General features: G+C 32.6%; 1 protein-coding gene across 1 annotated transcript in view; it reads left to right on the top strand.

Moving 5' to 3' along the window:
• LOC129905161 (lysosomal-associated transmembrane protein 4B) overlaps positions 1-21,316 on the top strand; it is a 113,132-nt gene extending 91,816 nt beyond the window's left edge. The window contains exon 4 of the mRNA XM_055980569.1: positions 1,470-21,316. Within this exon, the coding sequence (XP_055836544.1) occupies positions 1,470-2,013 (544 nt within the window). The 3' untranslated portion in view covers positions 2,014-21,316. The remainder of the gene's footprint in view (positions 1-1,469) is intronic.
• The last annotated feature ends 2,491 nt before the right edge of the window (positions 21,317-23,807 follow it).

Consider the following 23,807-nt stretch of genomic DNA (forward strand, 5'->3'; position numbering starts at 1 on the left):
ATACAACGGCCATTTACTCTTTACATGATTGTCAAATTATTTTGTTTTTGTAGGTTGTGAACGAACAACAAATTGTGTATATAACCAACAAGTTTACGGTCTGATGTTATAGTTATTTAACGGGGCAACCTGATCATCAGACTCCTTTTTAATTGTACTATGCCGTTTTTTGTTCAATTAACTTGAAAAAATTCCACACATAAGCTGGATTTGAGCAAATCACCTAGCGATTAGGCGGTCGACGCACTACGAGTTGAACCCACGCTGTCACTTGATAAATTCTTAAACAATTTTCTTATTTATCTAATTAACTTGAACCGGCTAGCTTTTTCACTAGACTACTACCCTTCAAGCAAGAAAACGGAGTTTAGAAAAGACACTCCGACCGAGAAAAACGGGGTTGCACTCACACACTTGCAACTTTTTGTCGAAGGAGAAATCGTGGTGAAAAAACCAATACATATAAAATCGGCTTCGCGGTGATTATAATTTCCATACTAACTTGAGCCGCCTTCGGACCCGTTTCTGAGCCGAGGTCGAGGTCGCCTGAGGCGGAGCGGATTCGGACCGAGGTCGGACTCGTTTGCTTGAAGGGTAAAGTTTGTTATTGTTAATTCTGTTTCATTCGCTTTTAAAGTCAGCCTACTTTTATATTTTTCCTCAATCAAATTTTGACAGTATACTAAAAGCAACCCCTTCAAGCAAGAAAACGGAGTTCAGAAAAGACACTCCGACCTCCGCCCGAGAAAAGCGGGGTTACACTCACACACTTGCAACTTTTTGTGTATGAACACAAAGTCGAAGGAGAAATCGTGGTGAAAAAACCAATACATATAAAATCGGCTCCGCGGTGATTATAATTTCCATACTGATTTGAGCCGCCTTCGGACCCGTTTCTGGGCCGAAGTGGGACTCAGCTCCGCCCGAGGCGGAGCGGATTCGGACCGAGGTCCGACTTGTTTGCTTGAAGGGACCCCTTGAAGAAAGAAAACGGAGCTCTCAACTTTTTGTGTATGAACACAAAATCGTGGTGAAAATACCAATACATATGCAATCGGCTCCGCGGTGATTATAATTTCCATACTAATTTGAGCCGCCGTGGGACCCGTTTGGTAGTCGAGCTCTGACTCACTTCAACGCCGATTCGGACCGAGGTCGGACTCGTTTGCTTGAAGGGACAGCTACATTTGCACCATTTTATTCAGCCATTAATTCTCGTTTCTTTCCATTTCAAACTAATCAAACACCATTGACTGAATGTCAATAGTCTCGTTCCATTGTAGGTTGTAAATTACTCATCGAGTGGATCTTTTGCTTACACATCTAATGCATCTTATTGATTCCGTTGAATGTGCGTTCCATTTAAAATCGCTTATAACGTACTCAAGAGTAGTTAACCAACTCCAAAGTAACGGGACTATTGGTACATTTTGCAAAACACATTATACATTTTTTTTATTTTCTTTCAGCCTCACGGCAGCTGGCTATTTATGTTATTTGCAATCCGTACATCGTCTTATTGCTGAAAGCCACCGCCTTCCATGGAGGGAGAAACTTTTGGAACTGTCGCCAAATTCTCTTATTTTGCTGGTTTTTGTAACTTTTGTTAGCATTGTTTTTATAAAAGCATACGCAATTGGAATTGTATGGCGTTGCTATAAATACTTGACTTTGAGACAACATACTATGGGATCTTTAATGCCATGTGTTATGCATGATGTATCTGCCAATATGGATGTCGGTGAAGCTGCTTACACAACTATTTTGCCAAACTATGATGAGGCAATCGCCCAGTATATTAAACAAGTACCACCACCCTCTTATCAGGTAGCCATATCTAACATTTACGAGAATTTTACACAAAATGAAAGCAATAATGCTGTTGGCACACCTGTCAATGCATGTATTTCCATTTCCCAACTAGAGCCACCCCCTTACAACGCAAATTTGGTTGATAATTCAGAAGCTCTTTCAATTTCTACTACCTGCAACAATTTAAATCAAGCAATTTAAACAATAGAAAAATAGTAATTGAGACATTTTATTAACATTTAACTAGGGAAAACAGCATAAGTCCACTAAAACCTAAATATAAATTTGATTCCAAATATAAGTTACTAATAGCCACGTTTCATTGGATGAAGAAAACAAATAGAATTAGAATATTCAAAACATTTATTGCTAGATCTACCCGTGTTCTTCCAAACAAGTATATCGGAATTGCATTGATTCCGTTCAAAGTGCGTTCCCTTAAAATCGCTTTAAAAGAATTCATGAGTCAAAAGGACCGGACCCATAACCTTAAAAGGTGAAAATAATATATGGAGGTCTCATAGCTGTACCGGACCAAATAAAAAAAATTAAAAAAATCAAATGTAGTACCAAAACTTGCGCAAGGTTTAACTCTATTAAAATCAGTCATAAGTTTGGTCAAAAAGTGTTTCGTTTCAAATTGTCATTTTTTGTTCAATGGTAGCGTATTTACTTTAACTTCTAAAGGCCCCAACCCATAGAATCCGTTGCGTCCGTTCCGCCAATCCATCCGTTGAAGTTGAAGTTTGGGACAGAAAGGGGTGACCCATAGGATACTTCGTACGACGGCTTGCTTTTTGACAGCTCACTTTAAATTCCGAGGTGTGTTCGATATTTTATCGCTGAATGTGCACTAAGGAAGCTCTGATGCAAGAAATTTTTAATAACAGATTATCATTTGTAGATATGACTTTGGCATAGTAAAATTGAACTCGACAACAGAATTATAGTATTTAATTGATATAATTTATTAGATATATCATTAAATGTTACTTTTATTACATTTTCTTCACAAATAAACTATTAAAGTTCACAATTCATGAAATCGGAGAAGAAAAGAACACAGTTCTTAGTTCTGAAATTCCCCGGTGTGCACTTTAAAACAGAAAATTGAACAGATCTATTGTTGACAACCAATGTCAAAGCATACGACGGATGAAAAAGTAGAAAGTTGGGCAACTTCTTCCGTCGAATACGTCCGTCTCCGTCCGATCCGTCGCTTATGGGTCGCTTCTCATAAGAACGTGTGTATTTTATGGAGCTGTCAGTTGAAAACTTCGACGGAACGGACGCAACGGATTCTATGGGTTGGGCCCTTAATTCACTTTTTGTGACTTGGTTCAATTCAGCTCTTAGCCCTCCATATGTAAAACAGCAATTTCAGTGGAGTGAAGGAGAAATATATTAAGTTCAGATGGTTTGCGTTGAAACGGCCAGTAATTTTCAAAGGTTGGAATGTCATCAATAAATACTCAATAAATACTTGGAGAACTATAAAAAGGGGACTCGCCGTTTTTCTATTAGGCTCTTCAATTTATTAATATAAATATATTGGTATCAGGAAGTATGTGTACTCCCATTTCATTCATCGCTCTCCAATTGCCTTCTGAAAAATTTTTAAAACTTACCTTTTTTAGTGCTGTTTAATGCTTAATAAGTTATAACCGAAGACGTAATAAAATAATAACAACATTTTAGTCCGTTGAGTAAAATATGGTTTCTTGTGAAGAAAAAATATAAAATATTTAATATTTATTAAGAAATAAAAAAAAAAAAAAAAAAAATTGGGCACCGGTAGGGATCGAACCTCGGTCTTCCCCGTGTGACGTGTGAGTCGAATACTCATCGAAATATCTGCACTTGTATGGTTTTGGTGATCACTTTAAAGCAGAAACACAATCACGCTTTGCCGTCGATTTTGAAAACTGCCAAAGTTTCAACCATACGAAATCTGTCTAACCTCTCACAATGACGCTTTTTCTACGTTCGCTTTTTTTGACAAACGTAACAGGCCGCCTCCACAGTAGAAATTTTTCTCTAACTCAATCTACAACATAACAATTTTCATTTTCTTGGCTGGGCAAATTTTGTTCGGACATTTCATTTCATATGCCTCGTTCGCCAGATGATGATGTATGATTTTTTGCCTACAAAATTTATTTTATATGCCGTCAATTTTGTATAAATACTTCTTTTTGTCAATTTTTTTCAGTTTATACATGCACTCATCGACAAACTATGCATGTACCTATAGCTTGGTTTGTTTTTTTCTTTCATTCTAGGAAATAAACAAGCTTTATTTTACAAAATCAATTATAATACCTGTTAAATAAATTTACAATAAATAAATAAATTCAAAAAGTATAATACAATTTCATGAAATCTAATTCAATTCAACATAAAACATGCAAAATTCTCAAAGTAAGCCAATATATTTTGTCGTCCGCTACTACGGAGACAACCTTCTTCATGAGAGGACAAAAAATAATGAAAAAACTGCACTTCCAAAAGAAAAAAAACACATCTGTCAAATTCAATGTTAGACAATCGTGTTCAGACAAAATCGAAGACACGGTTGTCTAATGTCGTTTTCTATTGACGAATCTCAGAATGAGATTTTTGAATTTGACAGCTGAAAGGGGGGGGGGGGGTGAAGAGGGGAAATAGTGGACAAATCTCAGATTTCATGATCTATTTGCGTCTTGAGATTCCAAAAAAAAGACAAAAAAATGAATCTGAGATTCAAGAATCTGATTCTGGATTTTTATCAAGATTCACGCATACAAACACACGCACTTTCACACACACTCCTCTGTTTGACATTTGTCTGAACATTTGTTGTTGTTTTATTTTTTTTATACGCACAGATTTCGCACACAATTACAAAACTAGATTTCATATTCTATTTGCAGTGGAAAATCTGAGAATTTTACACAAAAACGACATTATGTCGTTTTCTATTGACTTTTGACCTTTCAGCTGTCAAATTCACAAATCTCATTCTGAGATTCGTCAATAGAAAACGACATAACATTGAATCATAACAAGAAATGGCGAGCCTCCACAAGACATTCCTTGTTAAGACACGTCAACATGACAAAAATTATCTCCTGTGGAGGCGGCCTTTATGGCGAGCCTCCACAAGACATTCCTTGCTAAGACACGTCAACATGACAAAAATTATCTCCTGTGGAGGCGGTCTTTAAAGAAAGCAAGCAAAAGTTCAACCAGACTCAACTTTTGCTCGCTTTCTGACAGGCCGCCTCCACAAGAGATAATTTTTGTCATGTTGACGTGTCTTAACAAGAAATGTCTTGTGGAGGCTCGCCATTTCTTGTTATGATTCAATGTTAGACAACCGTGTCTTCGATTTTGTCTGAACACGATTGTCTAACATTGAATTTGACAGATGTGTTTTTTTCTTTTGGAACTGCAGTTTTTTCATTATTTTTTGTCCTCTCATGAAGAAGGTTGTCTCCGTAGTAGCGGACGACAAAATATATTTGTTTGTTTTGCGAATTTTTGCATGTTTTATGTTGAAATGAATTAGATTTCATGAAATGGTATATACTTTTTGAATTTATTTATTTATGTTGAATTTATTTGATTTTTATAAAAATAAATTGTTAATTTTTTGGAAGGCAAATAAAAAACACACCAAGCAATGGGTACATGTATAAATTTAAAAAAATTAAAAAAAAGAAGTATTCATACAAAATTGACCAGTAAAGGCACTAGTATCCGGACAGTTAAGGTACTTTTGAACTTTGACGTCGAATAGTTTTATTGCTGTTCAAGCTATAGCAAATATTTTGGTATTTTCTTAAAGTTTGGCATTTTTGTAATAATGTTACATTCACATAATTTTTAAATAAAACATTTTAATATTTAAAAATAAAAATAAAAAAAAAAAGTTCGATTTGCACTAGTGTCCGGACGCAAAATTTAGTTTCCGGACAAATTTATTTCAGTATCCGGACACGATAATTTTGTATGAATTTATGGTTCTTTTTTCTTTTTTATGAAATAAAACATCTTTTGTTTTTGAAAAAAATATGAACATATAACTTTAATATACAAAAAAATTTATTAAACAAATTAATTGTTGAAAGAAAACTGTTTGGTAGGTACTTTTAAAGAGTAAAATTGTTTTTAATAAAAGTTATCACTAAGAAATCAACAAAAAGGATACACTTACAGCTTATATTTGTTAAAAGAATTAATAATTCATTTTAGTTTAAAAAAAAATCCTATAAGAACTTTTTTTATTGGGTACCTACAAAACAAACGAAAATTAGTTCTTATAATAAGGGTAACAATCCACTTTTCTTTATAAACTTTTCGTTAAAACAATTATAAATAAGGACGTTTATGTTAAAACGAGGTTCTTGGGATGAAATTGAAACTTCGTTCGGAACCGAAGGAATTGTCAAAATTGGTAGGCTTGGAGATAGATTGAAGCACGGAACAAATATTTCCAGAATTCATATTTACTGAAGGTGACAACAAAATTTAGGGGTCCTAATTCCTCAATAACATCACATTGCTTCATTTGGTGAAAGTGGTGAAAAATTCAGTTCGGAAGTGCTTGAACTAAATCCAATCATGAATTATTGTTATCTCTCAAACAGATTAGGGGGGGTTTAAAGACACTAACATTGACAGCATGATGTGAGTTGTGTTCGGTGGCAATGCGTACAAAAAAACTAGATTTTTGGAACAAAATTCACCCAACTTTAGTGTTAAATGTGACTTATGTCCATCACACGATGTTCCACTTTTTCATCAAGCAAGCGTTTGTGTCCGCAGTTTGCAACATAATTGAAAAAGGTTTCGCTACTCAGCCTAAGGAGGCTACACAGAGAAAATAACGAAGGGATAACTTAACTTCTGGTATATTTAACTTTATTTCTGGTATATTTAACTTTATTTCTGGTACATTTAACTAGTTTCTAATATAATTAACTATATTATGATTAAATAAACCAGAATTAAAGTTTTCCCTGGCGTTATGTTTTCTCCGTGATATAATTTTGCTAGTCTTTGGATAGACACAAAAACTGGTTTCATCGCCATTTAATATCATACTCGAGTCATAAATGGAAATATGTTCCTGGTCAATACTTTTCAAATAATTTTAGAGCTATTCAAACTATTTTATAATGCTCTCTTGTCTAAAAACTGCTGTTCCTTGCCTACTAATGTTTTCAGCTTCTCTCAAAGCTAGAATTGGATTTATATAAATCCTTGTATCCTCTATGGTCTTTGATATGTTTTTTGAATTAATTCCTTATAAGATAGCAAGTTTAAAAGTACAAAAACACTTAAAATTACATTAAAAACAAGGGTGTCCGGAAACTGAATCTAGTTTTTCAGTATCCGGACACACATATTTTAACTTAGGAAACCCTGTCGGAATACTGAAACATTGAGAGAGAAATGCAATTCTTTTGCATTAAAACCCAAAATATGTTCGAAACTACAATTTAAAAGCCTAAATAAGCGATTTTTCCTTTTTCCTTATATTTTCAGTATCCGGACACTGTGTCCGGGAACTAAAAAAAGTCTTAAATATTAGTTTTAGTATCCGGACACTAAAAAATATAATAATAAAAAAACTTTTTGACTATTTTATTAATAAATTATCAAAATGTATCATATTTACTCAAAACAAACAATTTCCTTTTATAATAAAATTAATAAACATGTCCGAGTTTTCTTAGTTTTTGCAAATGCTTCCACTAATTTTTTCTTACAAAAAATCATTTTCACAATCTCAACCCTGATGTCGGACACTTAACTGAAGTATATCTCTTAAACCCGTCAGGTAATCTGCTTGAAACTTTGCATTTATATGTGAAATACATCAGAGAAAGTATATTTGTGGTTATATTTGAAGTTTTTAGGATGATTTACCTATTATACGCAAAAATATCACAAAGTGTCCGGATACTAACACTGTCCGGATACTGGTGCCTTTACCCCATATAAAATAAATTTTGTCCGCAAAAAAACATACATCATCCTCTGGCGAACGAAGCATATGAAATGAACTGTCCGAACAAAATTTGCCCAGCCAAGAAAAAAAAATGGTTATGTTGTAGATGTTAGACATTGAGTTAGAGAAAAATATCTCCTGTGGAGGCGGGGTGTGACCATGGTATAAAAAGAGAAGGTATGATCATTACAAAAAACTCAGTATCGAGAAATGTCAAAACTTATGGCTACTTAAGGTTTTGACAGCCCAGTCTATTGAAATTGTTGTTGTAAACAAATTTGTCTTGGAAATTGCTGTTGCTTTTGACTTTGCCAAATGCCAAACGTCAAAACCTTATTACCCCATTTTGTAAGATGGCGGCTCTAATGATCATAGCTTGTCTTTTTATACCATGAGGTGTGACATTCATCAAACATAGTAACAGTCACCCACATAATTATTGGGCCAAATGTGAATAAAAAAAAATAAATTATTACAAAACTAGGTGTGTTTTTTTGTTTCTCTATTTACGTATTAAAAACAACAATAATTTAATGATGTTTTAGACAGAGTTTTAATGTTTGTTCTGTTTAAAAACCAATTTATTTTGATTGGTTTTGTTTTTATAACTATAGGATTAAAGAATAAACAAATTTCTTCGTATTTTTTAAACACAATAATATCCTTCTTCATTTTTCCATATTTAAATCAAGATAAAGACTTGGCCCAATAATTTGTAAGTGACTGTGTTTTTTTATGTGACAGCGGATTTCATGTTTCAATCACCTGTTCGAAGTCAAAGTGACAGTAGCGCGCCTTGAGGATTTCTCAACGTAACGCGACGACGCGTCTGGCAAAGCGTGATTGCTAATGCTTTAAGCTACAAAAAAAATTTGTTTTTGTTGTTTTTTCTTGTTGAAATTAACTTCAAATTAAACTACTTGAAAGGAAATCATTAATTCAGAAACAAGCACTTATTATTTTTATTTTGATTGTACTCAATTTTATACTTTCACAATGTGATTTTAATTATTCAAACCTGTTTTATGATGTTCTCTTAGAGATTCAATATATTTGTATTTTTTTAATGTTTAGTAAAATATCTTGTAAAAGTACTATAAAAGAATTAAATAAAAAACGCCACTTTCTTCAAATTGTTAACTTGTAAAGCCTTTTTTTTGTCATATGATTTAATGTATAGTCGAAACATACAATTTTGCAATTTTTAAAAGCTTTTCAGGGTGGAATCGGCTAAGGTGATTGTTGATCATCACAATAAGTACTTTTGCTCCACGTAAGGTGATTATCAAAGTGACGATCAACTTTTTGTTATGGACTGTGGGTGACAGGTATTTATGTGTCACTTTCTATTTGTATTGCAATCCTCAAAGGCGAACTCCATTATATTAAAAAATAATACCAACATTTTAGTTCGTTGAGTAAAATATGGTTTCTTGTGAAGAGAAAATATAAAATATTTAATATTTATTAAGAAATAAATAAATAAAAAAAAAAACAAAATTGGTTTTTTTTGGCACCGGTTGGGATCGAACCTCGGTCTTCCCCATGTGACGTGTGAGTCGAATACTCATCGAAATCTCTGCACTTGTATGGTTTTGATGATCACTTCAAAGCAGAAACACAATCACGCTTTGCCGTCGATTTTGAAAACTGCCAAAGTTTCAACCATACGAAATCTGTCTAACCTCTCACAATGAAGCTTTTTCTACGTTCGCTTTTTTGACAAACGTAAGAAAAAAAAAAAAAAAAAACAAAATTGTTTTTTTTTGGCACCGGTTGGGATCGAACCTCGGTCTTCCCCATGTGACGTGTGAGTCGAATACTCATCGAAATCTCTGCACTTGTATGGTTTTGATGATCACTTTAAAGCAGAAACACAATCACGCTTTGCCGTCGATTTTGAAAACTGCCAAAGTTTCAACCATACGAAATCTGTCTAACCTCTCACAATGAAGCTTTTTCTACGTTCGCTTTTTTGACAAACGTAAGAAAGCGAGCAAAAGTTCAACCAGACTCAACTTTTGCTCGCTTTCTGACTTTCATCAGACATAGCCTTTCAAGCAAGAAAACGGAGTTCAGAAAAGACACCCCCGACCGAGAAAAACGGGGTTGCACTCACACACTTGCAAACTTTTTGTGTATGAACACAAAGTCGAAGGAGAAATCGTGGTGAAAAAACCAATACATATAAAATCGGCTCCGCGGTTATTATAATTTCCATACTAATTTGAGCCGCCTTAGGACCCGTTTCGTAGTCGGAGTGGAACTCAGCTCCGCCTGAGGCAGAGCGGATTCTGACCGAGGTCGGACTCGTTTGCTTGAAGGGGAGGATTTCTCAACGTAACGCGACGACGCGTCTGGAAAAGCGTAATTGTGTGTCTGCTTTTACTAAGAGCAAAGAATAGGTCTGTTTGGGTACTGCCTAAAACAGAAATATTTCTACTTTTTTCAACATGGCGATGTGGTTTTTTTCTTGTTTTTTTTTTATTTATTTCGTTTAGTGGTGTAATACTCAAAAAAAATTAATATTTTATAAACAAAATAATAAAAAAAGTGTTTCAATAACAACAGTTTTTAATATTTTTCATTTCTTGTTTTTCGCTGGCTGAGAATTATAGGGTTTTATGTCAACTCCCCTTTGTTTTTTGAGAAAATCGATTTCAAAGTTTTTTAAGGCTGGTTTTTGGATAAAATAGTTACATGGCAGTAAAGTATTGATGCAATCTTATAAATGACCCTAAAAAAGTCATAAAACCATGAAAAAACATTAATTTCACCACAAAAAAGGATTTTATAAGCATTTTAAAAAAATGACACAGAACCTTTTTATGAGAAAGTTTGCAAATTGATTGATTAATTTGCCTTCTATACAGTAAAAATTAGAGATGCCGCGAACATTCGGCCACTATTCGGTATTCGGCCTATTTTTCTGGTATTCGGCCGAATAGTTTAACTATTCGGCCGAATACCGAATACCAAATGGAGGAGAAAAAAGTCATAAATTATTATTAGGTGTGTTTTTTATTACCACCGGGCTTAACTGGACAAAAAAAACGCATCGGGGCTTAACCTAAAATCTTGGCAGCACTGTCCATTGAATGTTCCGAAAACAGCAGACACAACAAAAACTAAGAGTTGTCATATTTTTCGCTTTCGGGTTTTTCTTGTATTTTTCATGTTTGTTTGACAAAGAGATACAAAAATGTTAACTAGTTAAATACATTTTGTCATTTCGAAAGTCATTTTTCACGTTTGTTAACAAATTCTAAACAATTTATGAAAAAATTTCTTTGGTAGCACAGATTTAAAACTGTTCAAAAAGTTAAGCCCAGAGAAATCTCCGGGCTAAACAACTAAGCCCAAGGGGCTAAGGTGTTGTTGTATTTAACATGTAAATTGTTTAGCCCAGACTACGTTTTTTTTGTCCAATTAACACCGGTTGTAATAAAAAACACACCTATTATACCAAAATGTGTGTTTTATTAAAAAATTATAATTTTAGTACTTACCTATAATCTACTAAAGGCAAGTTGTGGTGAATGAAAACTATTTGTTCCGCATTTGTTGGTAGTAAACGATTACGTTTATTTTCGTAGACTATTCCTGCTTCGAAAAATAGTCTTTCGCTGTAAACACTTTTCCCAGGAGAAGAAAGGTAGACTTTAGCAAATGTTGTCAAAATATGAAATTTTGTAGTATGTGTTGACCACCACTTGTATGGGTTCGCCGTTCGATCTTGGCGAACAGGCCTAATAAGAGTGACCGCAACTCCCATAGAAAAAAATTTTTGTCGAATTTTTTTCGGGGGAACCCCATAAAATGTTCTGCCTTTGCAGATTTTTAGATAGCCAAAATTTCAGCTCGATTGGATAGGTCTAAATGGTGCCGACACTCGCTCAAAGTATCAAAAATCTCTGTTTTTTCACTGTTTTTCGAAGAAAATTAGCTCTAGCTCCCAAACAGATGGGGTTATTTTCACTTTTTATATATTTTTATATATTATATATTAAATTATGTGTTGTTACACATAATTCAGACGCTAAATTTGTTTAGTTTCACTAAAGAAAAAAAATATTGTCATCAATTTAAATTTTCAGTACTTACCTCAAAAAGCGCTGAAGTGCAAACTCGATTTAAAATGAAACTTTCTATGTTATAGATTGATGTAAGGTACCTAATCGAAATGCTTGTCGTATAATATATAAAAATATACAGGGTGTCCGGTAGAAAATGGATAAGCCTGAAATGGTTGATAGGTGCACTTTTTACTGTTCTGAAACCGAATAGAAAAAGTTTCTATCGCAACCAGTTTAGAAAATATTAGCTTTTTTTCGTTCAGTGTACTTTAAATTTCATCATCTTACGTTTTATTTAACCACAACCACGAATGAATGAATTTTATAAATTTCTTATTTTTATAATTTTCTACAACAATTGGCTCACTACATAAGAAGTTAAAAAATTTTAAAACTGTTGCATCTTTTCTTTAAAAAATTTTTGAAATTTGTTTTTCAATGCAAAATGTGAAAAAAAAATTTTTATGAAAATTTTCAAACACCTGTGGTATAAAAAAAATCCATAGGAACGTAGGTGGCCAACTTTTTTAAAAATATGCACGTCCAAGGAGGATTGCAGAATGGTTAAAATTTTTTATCAAATCTAGAGTTACTAGGAAGTTATTGGTACCAAAGTGCAAAAATAGCTTATTAATTTAATAAATTATTTTAACTGTAAGATCTTAAGTTTTTCACATTGCTGCCACAAATGCATGGATTCCATCAGTTTTTTTAATCAGTCATATTTTACAATAATTCTTCTTACACATAACTATTAAAAAAGCGTTATAACCGTTGGACAATGGCTATAAAAAAAATAATTTAACTTTTTTTTTAATGCGAGGTAGAAAAAAATATTTGTTTGCTCAGTTTGAGCATGGGAATGCAATTGTGCATCGGGACAGCTTGTTTTGAGTTTTGACTTCTTAATGATCTCGTTTTAAAGAAAAATTGAGATTTTCGGCCCAATGCAACCTCATTAAAAATGTTGCAATGTTTTCGAATTTGTGTTCAATTCCCAATCTTATTGGGCTACGAAAAACGTCCAATATTTGTTAGATGCAATTTAATTTACAGTTAATATTGTGAGCCACTTCTTATTTTATCTTTTAAACTGGTTATTAGCAAATTAACAAACAAATATTTTTTTCTACTTTGCATTAAAAAAAAGTTAAATTATTTTTTTGTAGCCATTGTTCAACGGTTCTAACGCTTTTTTAATAGTTATGTGTAAGAAGAATTATTGTAAAATATGACTGATTAAAAAAACTGATGGAATCCATGCATTTGTGGCAGCAATGTGAAAAACTTAAGATCTTACAGTTAAAATAATTTATTAAATTAATAGGCTTTTTTTGCACTTAGGTACTAATAACTTCCTAGTAACTCTAGGTTTGATAAAAAATTTTACCATTCTGCAATCCCCCTTGGACGCGCATATTTTTAAAAAAGTTGGCCACCTACGTTCCTATGGATTTTTTTTATACCACAGGTGTTTGAAAATTTTCATAAAAATTTTTATTCACATTTTGCATTGAAAAACAAATTTCAAAATTTTTTTAAAGAAAAGATGCAATAGTTTTAAAATTTTTTAACTTCTTATGTAGTGAGCCAATTGTTGTAGAAAATTATAAAAATAAGAAATTTATAAAATTCATTCATTCGTGGTTGTGGTTAAATAAAACGTAAGATGATGAAATTTAAAGTACACTGAACGAAAAAAAGCTAATATTTTCTAAACTGGTTGCGATAGAAACTTTTTCTATTCGGTTTCAGAACAGTAAAAAGTGCACCTATCAACCATTTCAGGCTTATCCATTTTCTACCGGACACCCTGTATAATAATTATATCAACAATAGAATCACAGAGTAAAATTGACAAATTGACAAGACAAACTTCTAGTAGTACTAGTTATAGAAAATAGTACTGATGAAGAGCAGGCAGCAGCTGTGTATGAAATGATGGAACAATGGGGAGTTTCGAATGCTGTAAAAGCAATGTGTTTTGACACCACTGCTTCAAACACTGGAAGAGTGAAAGGATCTTGCAACATTTTGCATTAAATGTTGGATGAAGAGTTGCTGTACCTGGCCTGTCGTCACCATATTCTTGAAGTTTTGCTAAGAGGTATTTTTCATTGTAAGTTGGGTTCAACTGGACCTCAACCAGATATTTTTAAAAGGTTTCAAAATGAATGGTCAAAAATAGATTCAAAAATATATCACACGGGTATCAGTGATAAAAATGTAAATAAACACCTAACCCCTGAAGTTATAACCCAGATATCAGGTGAATTAAAGGAAAAACTACAAGAATGTCAGCCTAGAAATGATTATAAGGAATTTCTTCAGTTGGTTTTGGTTTTTGTTGGAGTTCTAGATGGAAGCGTAGTTGGATTCAGAACACCAGGAGCCACTCATCATGCTAGGTGGATGGCCAAAGCTATTTATAGTTTAAAAATATTCATGTTTTGAAGCCAGTTTAAAATAAGTAACGAGGAACGAAATTCTCTCGGTGATATCTGCGTTTTCATCGTAAAAATTTACTGCAAGGCTTGGTTTAATGCCCGAAGAGCTTATGTGGCTCCTAAACAAAATTTTGATCTTGCATTGAATACCGCAAGATTGACAAAGACATTTTAGAGAAGACTCTTGCTTAATTCTCAAACAATTTATGGTATTTGAGTTCAGAGCTGCTAGGTCTGGCGTTCTTTGACCCAACTTTACCAGTCAGTGAGTGCCGAGAATTGTATCCTGATGCTTATAAAACTACTTTAAGTAAATCTCTTGAAATTTTTTTAGTATTTACTTCATTAATTATGTATAACAAATGTAACAAGATGTTAAATATTTTGTTTTTTAAAAAATCTGTTGGATGTTTCGTATTTTTTTAACAGTAAAAAAAAAATGTCATTTTAAATCGAGTTTGCTCTTTTTGAAGTAAGTACTAAAAATTTAAATTGATGACAATATCTTTTTTTTTTAGTAAAACTAAACAAATTAAGCATCTGAATTATGTGTAACAACACTACCCTTAATTTAATATATAAAAAGTGAAAATAACCCCATCTGTTTGGGAGCTAGAGCTAATTTTCTTCGAAAAACAGTGAAAAAACAGAGATTTTTGATACTTTGAGCGAGTGTCGGCACCATTTAGACTTAAGGCATAACTACATACACCACTTTTTGAAAAAGTAAAAAAGTGTAAAGATTTTTATTCTAGCTATCGCAATTGTTTTTTGATAAAGAGTGTACAAATTGTTTTTTAGAGAAAAAAAATAAGCTTTCTGCATCATTTATTTTAATTGTTCATCCCGAAAAACTATACGGAAATGCGTTTGAAAATTTTCACTTTTGTACTTTTTCACTTTTTGAGCCACTGTAGTTAAGGCTTTATCCAATCAAGCTGAAATTTTGGCTATCTAAAAATCTGCAAAGGCGGAACATTTTATGGGGTTCCCCCTACCAAATTTCGAAAATCGATTTCTTGCGGTCACTCTAGTCCTCATATACAATTCGATTTTAGATGTCTACCTTCTTTGCAGTAGTAGGTAGTGTGTTCAGACATTTATCTTAAAAGTAGTTCAGTTATTCATCGTTACAATACGATGTTGTTGGGATTTTTTTAAGTCACATCTATTCTTGAGACAAAGTATAAAATTTTTGAAATTACCAATGTTTTTTTCTGAGTGTCCTTGGCCGAATATTCGGCGGCCGAATATTTGGTATTCGGCCGAGGAGCGTGGCCGAATATTCGGTATTCGGCCAAATAAATGATCGCGGCATCTCTAGTAAAAATACAGCCAATTGCGTTTTAATTATTTGCAAGAATACCACAAACAACAAATTCGCTTTAAAAAATTTACTTTTCGTTTTGATTCTTATTATTACACTTACCTACTTCAAGCTTTTAACCCCTTGTAACCCAACATCGTAAATTTTAAAATTAATAATGTCAATCGAAAGAGCTTTAGCTATAATAAAACGTGTATTTTTTAAAAATTCAATAAACTCATTATTTGCTTAGTTATTTCGAAATTTACGCAGTAAAAAAAAAAGTTTAAATAATTTATTTTTGTATATAAATGCAAAAATTCAAACAAAAAGCTATCTAATATTTATTTTTAGGCGCATTCCTAAAATCCAAAAATAAAACCCCGTTAGTTTATGCACGAAAAATATTTTTTCTGAATTTCGTAGTTTTTACATAAATTTGCTTGTTTTCCAAAAAAGCCAAACTTTCAACATTAACTGCCAATTAAAAACTATTGGTGCTATTTATTAGAAATATGGTGCATTATTTCGATAAAGCAATTCTTAAAGATTATGTAAGAAGCTTTAAAAGAATAAAAATATGTTTTTCACAGCTTTTGGGCGATCTTTTTCGGTTTGTTACAGAAATGTCACATGGGGCTACAAGGGGTTAATAATTCCATTATAAAAGAAGAATAAATAACACTGGCCATAAATTTGCAACTTTTCAAAATTTTCCAGAAAGATTTATATTGTAACGATGAATTACTGAACTACTTTTAAGATAAAAGTCTGAACACACTACCTACTACTGCAAAGGTAGAAATGTGAACGGACCTTTAGTAATTAAGAAAATATCCCACTGAACACATCTCAAAATATCCCACTGAACACATCTAAAAATATCCCACTGAACACATCTAAAAATATCCCACTAGACTGGAAGTATGAAGTGCCCTTCCTGGAAAGGAAGTTTCGAGAGGCAGGGACGAGAGCCTTCGAGGACGTTCTCGAGTCTCGAGATTCCGGTATAAAAGGGCAACGTAGACACCGACCGGATACAGTTTGATTTATAAAGTGAAAGAGTGCAGTACAAAGTGAAATAAAATGTTGGAAATTGTTAGTAGTAAATAAAGTGATTTAAAAGTGTGTTTCTTTGAGCGAATAATAAAAGTTAATTGAGTTGAAATAAAGTGTGTTCTTATTTGAACGGAAAGATAAGTGGAAATTAAATAAACAAAAATAAGTTTTATTTTGAACCCGGAATAAAACATTACAATATTAATTTTATAGATCAAATTATATTGGTTTCTTCCTAGCAGCTCTAGTTTTTTAAATTTTTAATTTTTTCATATTTGGGGAATATTCATAGGTAGGTACTAATTTTTCAGTTTTCCTTATTTTGAGCGTTTATTCGAATTTTCCAGAAAAATTTATATTAACCTTAATGTATTAATATTAAGGGTCAGTTAATTTAAAAATCACATTCATTTATTTCTAGGAGCTCTATTTTTTGAAATATTTAAGTATTCCACATTTTGGGGGTAATTTCGTACTAATTTTAAAGTTATGCTTATTTTAAATGTTTGTTAAGATTTTCAAAAAATTTTTTTGTCGAACCTATTGCATTTGGGCTCACTAAAAAAACATTAAATTCAGTAAGTAAAATAAAAAAAAACAAGAAAAAAATTTTTAACATAAAAAAAAATTTAACAAAAAAATTATAGTTTTTTGAACAACAACAAAATCTTGAAGGTGCTACCACCAAGTGTTTATGGCTAGAGTTACAGTACTATACCAATCCGATCATCAGACTCGTTTATTCCTTTATTGTGTGTGTGCTTAGTCTAGTAATTTTTTATTTAAGGGGTAATAACACCTTGTAAACCATGAAATCAAGCGTCATATTCATCAGCGTATAAAACAAAGAAGAAATATTATTTTCTTTTGGTATTTGTTTAGTTTAATTGAGTATATTAATAGGTAACAGAATAGGCAAATGTTAAATTTTTTAATGATGTGAAATTTTTTAAATGGCGGTGTAGTTCAGCATGATAGTAAAATCCTGTGCTCCCATCGGGCGACCTACTAACTCCTACAGTTTTTAACCGATTGGGCTGAAACTTTGTGTGGAGCTTAAAAATACTATTCTCTAGTGAAGTACGTAGGATTTTTTTGAAATATTAATTTTTAAAGAAATGGCATTAGTTTGAAAAAATTATTTCATTCCAAAAACAAAATTCGTTGAAAAAAAGACCATAAAATCGTTAAATTTTAATATTTCAAAAAAATCCTACGTACTTCACTAGAGAATAGTTATTGTAAGCTCCACAATAACTATTCTCTAGTTCAGCCCAATCGGTTAAAAACTGTAGGAGTTAGTAGGTCGCCCGATGGGAGCACAGGATTTTACTATCATGCTGAACTACACCGCCATTTAAAAAATTTCACATCATTAAAAAATTTAACATTAGCCTATTCTGTTACCTATTAATATACTTAATTAAACTAAACAAACACCAAAAGAAAATAATATTTCTTCTTTGTTTTATACGCTGATGAATATGACGCTCGATTTCATGGTTTACAAGGTGTTATTACCCCTTAATTTGAAAAACTTTTTCCGTCACAAATTTTCAAATTAAATGAAAAATTACTAGACTAAGCACCACACACAAATGGAATAAAGGATTCTGATTATCGGATTGGTATCCGTGAAACAGTACTGTAACTCTATCCATAAACACTTGGTCTCTTAGCAGAAATACACAAAGGAGATGGGAAACTTTAGTACGTTTTACCCCCCAAAACCCATTTTCCTAAAATTGTTTTTGTAATTTGAACCGTGTCTGTGAATAAATGTGAAAAGCAACAACAAAGTGATGAGGTGAAAAACGAGGTGAGTTTCTTTTATTTTGACAGTTCTATTTTTTTTTCTCTGAAATTAAAATTTTCGATAAGAAAAGTCTAAGAATAAGAAGTACAGGAATGGGTGTACATTAGGGCGTTCGTTATTTAGGTTTTTTTCGAGAATCAAGTTCCTAAGTGGAAAAACTGTTTCTAAATACAAAAAAAAAAGACCCATAAATTTTTCAGATTTTTATTTTGACACTAGATGGCGCCCCAAGAGGGTTAAAGTTTTTTAACATTTGAAATAGGTATGGTATAGGTATTTTTTTTAGATATAGACTTTAATCAAAATTTTTTGATGAGGTCCTTGTCTACGTTAAACAACGTTTTCAAAAAGGTATAGATCATTTTTCTAGGACCAGGGGTTTAGTCAGGGCATGCATGGCTTTGTTGGATTTTATATTATTTTTCATGCTACTCATATGCTTGTTTTCGTAAAATATGCTTGGTTTTATAAATCCAAATGCATGCCCTGACTAAACCCCTGGTCCTAGAAAAATGATCTATACCTTTTTCTATACCATACCTATTTCAAATGTTAAAAAACTTTAACCCTCTTGGGGCGCCATCTAGTGTCAAAATAAAAATCTGAAAAAATTTATGGGTCGTTTTTTTTTGTATTTAGAAACAGTTTTTCCACTTAGGAACTTGATCTAAAAATAACGAACGCCCTAGTGTACATATATCACTTTTATAGTGCAGGATAGCGTCCCTTCAAGCAAGAAAACTGAGTTCAACAAAGAAACTCCGACCTCAGACCGCGAAAATCGGGGTTGCACTCACACACTTGCAACTTTTTGTGTATGAACACAAAAGTCGAACGAGAATCGTGGTGAAAAATGAGAAAAGGAAAAGAAAGACAATTGCCTTAAGGCCAACAAGAGCCAAAGCGTCATTTTGTTATTTTTTGTTGAAGTGTTTGGTCGCGTCGTGTTTCCCTTCAAGCAAGAAAACTGAGTTCAACAAAGAAACTCAGACCGCGAAAATCGGGGTTGCACTCACACACTTGCAACTTTTTGTGTATGAACACAAAAGTCGAACGAGAATTGTGGTGAAAAATGAGAAAAGGAAAAGAAAGACAAGGCCAACAAGAGCCAAAGCGTCATTTTGTTATTTTTTGTTGAAGTGTTTGGTCGCGTCGTGTCTCGTGTCGTTGTTTGTCAAATTCTTGAAGTCAAAGATAAAGTACATAATATTGCTCCATGTGATGATGAATCGGATAGTAAATAGAATCGGATAGAATGTGCAGCAACAATCTGCACATTCTCAAAAACCACCCGGCCGAGTGCACCACATGCAAACCCAATTTACATTGGGAAAAAAAACAACCCCTTTACCCGAAGGTACACCAATGCATCCGGATGTGATGCGAATGACTGGGAATCGACAGCAGGTATTTAATAACATTAATATATCTCCTGATCATTTATTTTTAAATCAATATTTTTCTAGAGCATAACGAATCAGCAGGAGATATCAACAAAGGAATCCACCGTGTATTCACTAATTGGTGGGAATACTGGACATCCAAAAGTGCACAAACAACAGCAGCAACAACAAATAAAAAGATTTATTTTATTTAATATTTATTTTAATTGTATTTATTGTAATTTCTTGTTCTAAAAAATATTAAAATAAAAAAAAACAATTTCAGTAAACAAAATTGATAAACAGAGTTTTTTGTTTTGCTAGGAATGTCAAACATATTCGATACTCGAGTATCGATCGATGTCAAAATGCCGGACGTCATTTGTTCCGACTTCGGCTCCGATTTCTCGGAATGGAGATTTTCACCACACTAATACATATGCAATCGACTTCGCGGTGATTATAATTTCCATACTAATTTGAGTCGCCTTCGGACCAGTTTCTGATCTGAAATCGGACTCAGCTCCGCCTCAGGCGGAGCGGATTCGGACCGAGGTCGAACCTGTTTGCTTGAAGGGCTCGTGTCGTTGTTTGTCAAATTCTTGAAGTCAAAGATAAAGTACATAATATTGCTCCATGTGATGATGAATCGGATAGTAAAGCAAATACAAGTGCTGGCACAACTCTACATCCACCTAAACGTGAAGAAGTTCTAAAGAAAGTTAAATATGAATATGGAGGAGTCGATATAGATTCCATATTGGCCCAAGATGGAATAACAGATATCAGAACGAATTGGAGGTGTATTAACGATAAGCATACCAAGTGAAGATACGATAATTAAAATTGATGAAAACTCAATGCATATTGTGTGTGGGGGTAAGCAGTCGATGAGACTGAAATTCACTAAGTGGAGGGAATACTGGACATCCAAAAGTGCACAAACAACAGGAGCAACAACAGATAAAAAATTTTATTTTATTTAATATTTATTTTAATATTGTATTTATTGTAATTTCTTGTTCTAAAAAACATTTAAATAAAAAAAAAACAATTTCAGTGAACAAAATTGATAAACAGAGTTTTTTGTTTTGCTAGAAATGTCAAACATATTCGATACTCGAGTATCGATCGATGTCGGATAAATTTTTTTAAACATCAATCGTAACGGTTTTTATAAGAACTGTTTCTGTTCTTTAGGGAGTTTCACCATTTCCTACAGGAATTTTAACAAAGGTCATAACTACAAAGTTTTAAGAAAAGAGCTTCAAGGTTGATGCAGACTGAAGGACGGACGGACGAAATAGGACTAGTCTGGTGCCGCCACCATTTTTTCATTTAATTTTATTTGTTTTTTTGACAACATTACTTCGAAAAATAAATAAACTATAACTCGTTTTTCTGATATTGGATTCAATGATTTGTTGTTTTTTATTTTTGTTTGTTTGTTTGTTTTAACTTATTGATTAAAATTGCTTAAGCACTTCGGAACTTAATTTAACTTAACTTTGGATGTTGATGGTCATTTTACATATCAATGTGGGATGTGTTAAATGAAAAAGTATGCTGATGTCAAGCACGCCGCAAAATTTGGTACCGTCAACGATCCTGTGGCTACTTTTCTGGAGTTCTTTGTTTTTAAACAAATGTGTAGTCCATGTCCTCTTTTTTGGTAATGGATACAAAGATGGGTGTGTTCGATCTGTTTGAAGAAAATCATAGAAAAATAAGCTGTTTCTTGAATAAAATTTGAGTATGTACCTTTGTTTTCTGTTTTCAAAACCAAAACCATTATTAGCGTTTGTTAATTTTTTAAAATTAAATTTAAAGCGGTTTATAAAAGAACTAAGTTTTGTCTTTCTAAATCCGTTTAAATCTTGTTAATATCTTTTTTCTTCTTCAATAAATCTTAAGTTGAAATCAACATCTAGATATCAATATACTCATTTCCTTAGAAAACGTAAGAAAAATTTCCAAAAAATAGTTTTATACTTATTTTGAATTCAATAACCATACCCTCAAACTTATAATCAACCAATTTCAGCTAACAATAGTAATTCAAATTTCGAGTCTAGATATCAATATACTCAATTTCTTAAAAACTGGGTACATAATGTGGTACTTATTCAGACGGACTTTTTTGCATTGGTTTTTTTTTCATCATCTCTCTCAGCTTCATGTTAACTTCAGGTGATTTGAAGGCCAACGATCAAAGATGTAATCAAGAATGCAGTTGTTCTTACATATTATGAGAATAGGTACTCTTATTTCATATTTATTAATGGGGAGACGGACAGAATCCCGAAATCCAAAATCCAGAAAGACCAAAATCCAGAAAACCCTAAATCCCGAAAACCCAAAATCCCGAAAACCCAAGATCCCAAAAACCCAAAATCCCGAAAACCCAAAATCCCGAAAACCCTAAATCCCGAAAACCCAGAATCCCGAAAAACCAAAATCCCGAAAATCCAAAATCCAGAAAGGCCGAAATCCCGAAAAAAAAAACAGAAAAAATAAAAAACTCTTCAAAACTGTGTTTCACTGAAATTTTAACTGAAACTTAAAATTAAAACCAATTAAAAACAATTTAAACATACAATTATTATAAGTTAAATATTAAAACTCATAATTCTTTTGATTTTAGTTCAACGATTTTCCAACTTAACTCAATTATTACAAAACACTGCTGAAATCACAATAAGAACTTGAAATCATGTAAAAAAGAGATTTTAATGAAATCATAAACTTATATTGTTTTTTTACGTAATAACACCCTAATTTCACACTTAGGATTGTTTTCGAAACCGAAATCCCGAAAAATTATATAAAATGAAAAATTTGCGCAAATTTTTCATTTTATATAATTTTTCGGGATTTCGGGATCCCATTCTGGATTTTGGGTTTTCGGGTTTTCGGGATTTTGGGTTTTCGGGATTTTGCTTTTTCGGGATTTTGGGTTTTCGGGATTTCGGTAATCGCGATTTTGTCCCCAATCCTTATTAATGAGATAACTGTTGATTTAAGAAGTTTTGATGGATTTAGCAGGAATTCTTTGGGAATAATGAAGTTAGCTATTTTACTCATCACACAATTTGGCTGACTTAAAAGTGGAATTCTACATTATTGCACTTTCTTTTAGACCATCCATATAATAATCAAAAGTATAAGTGAGACCAAAAAAATGTAAGCTGCTTCGATAAGAACCTCAAAAATTGAACAACATAGTGAGTGCAATCTAGTTCAACTTCTCTGTGCTCTAAACCCAAAACGGTTTATTTTACAAAGAAATGTTAAACTTTCTCTGATGACCTCCGAGCAATACGTCGTGAGATATCTGTGAAAAACTGATTTCCGTGACCATTTGACCCTTATAATTATTTAGCCGACACGATATCAATGTCGATTTTTCACATCTTCATTACGGTGCCGTAATAAAGGTGCTTACTGTATATATATACATAGGTACCAAAATTCAGCCCACCAGGAACTTTTCCGCAGATTGGGGTTTAAAATATATACATAAGATGACTAGACTAAGGGCCACTTTTTCACTATTGCTCAACTTCAAGCAAACTTTTGCCAACTTGAGAGTTGACTTTAACTCGAGAGTTCAAACGCAAGTTGCAATTTCTTTTTATTCACTAATTATTTTCTCAACTCTCCAGTTGAAGATCTAAAGTTGGTCAACTTCAAGTTTGAAAAATATCCCTGGGAAGTTTATGAAATATGAAACAAAAACTGTCATTTATTTAAATTAAAATTTGAATCTGTCACATCGATGGCATATTTGTACACTATTTTGTGTTTTATTTTTCGGTTTTTGTTTGCTTTTTCGATTTTTATTTGCTTTGGAATATTAATTCGTTAACACAATATCTAACTGCAAACAAAATTTTGACAGAAAAATTGAA

The sequence above is a fragment of the Episyrphus balteatus genome, chromosome 1 (genome assembly GCF_945859705.1).
Source record: "Episyrphus balteatus chromosome 1, idEpiBalt1.1, whole genome shotgun sequence".
Classification (NCBI taxonomy): domain Eukaryota; kingdom Metazoa; phylum Arthropoda; class Insecta; order Diptera; family Syrphidae; genus Episyrphus; species Episyrphus balteatus.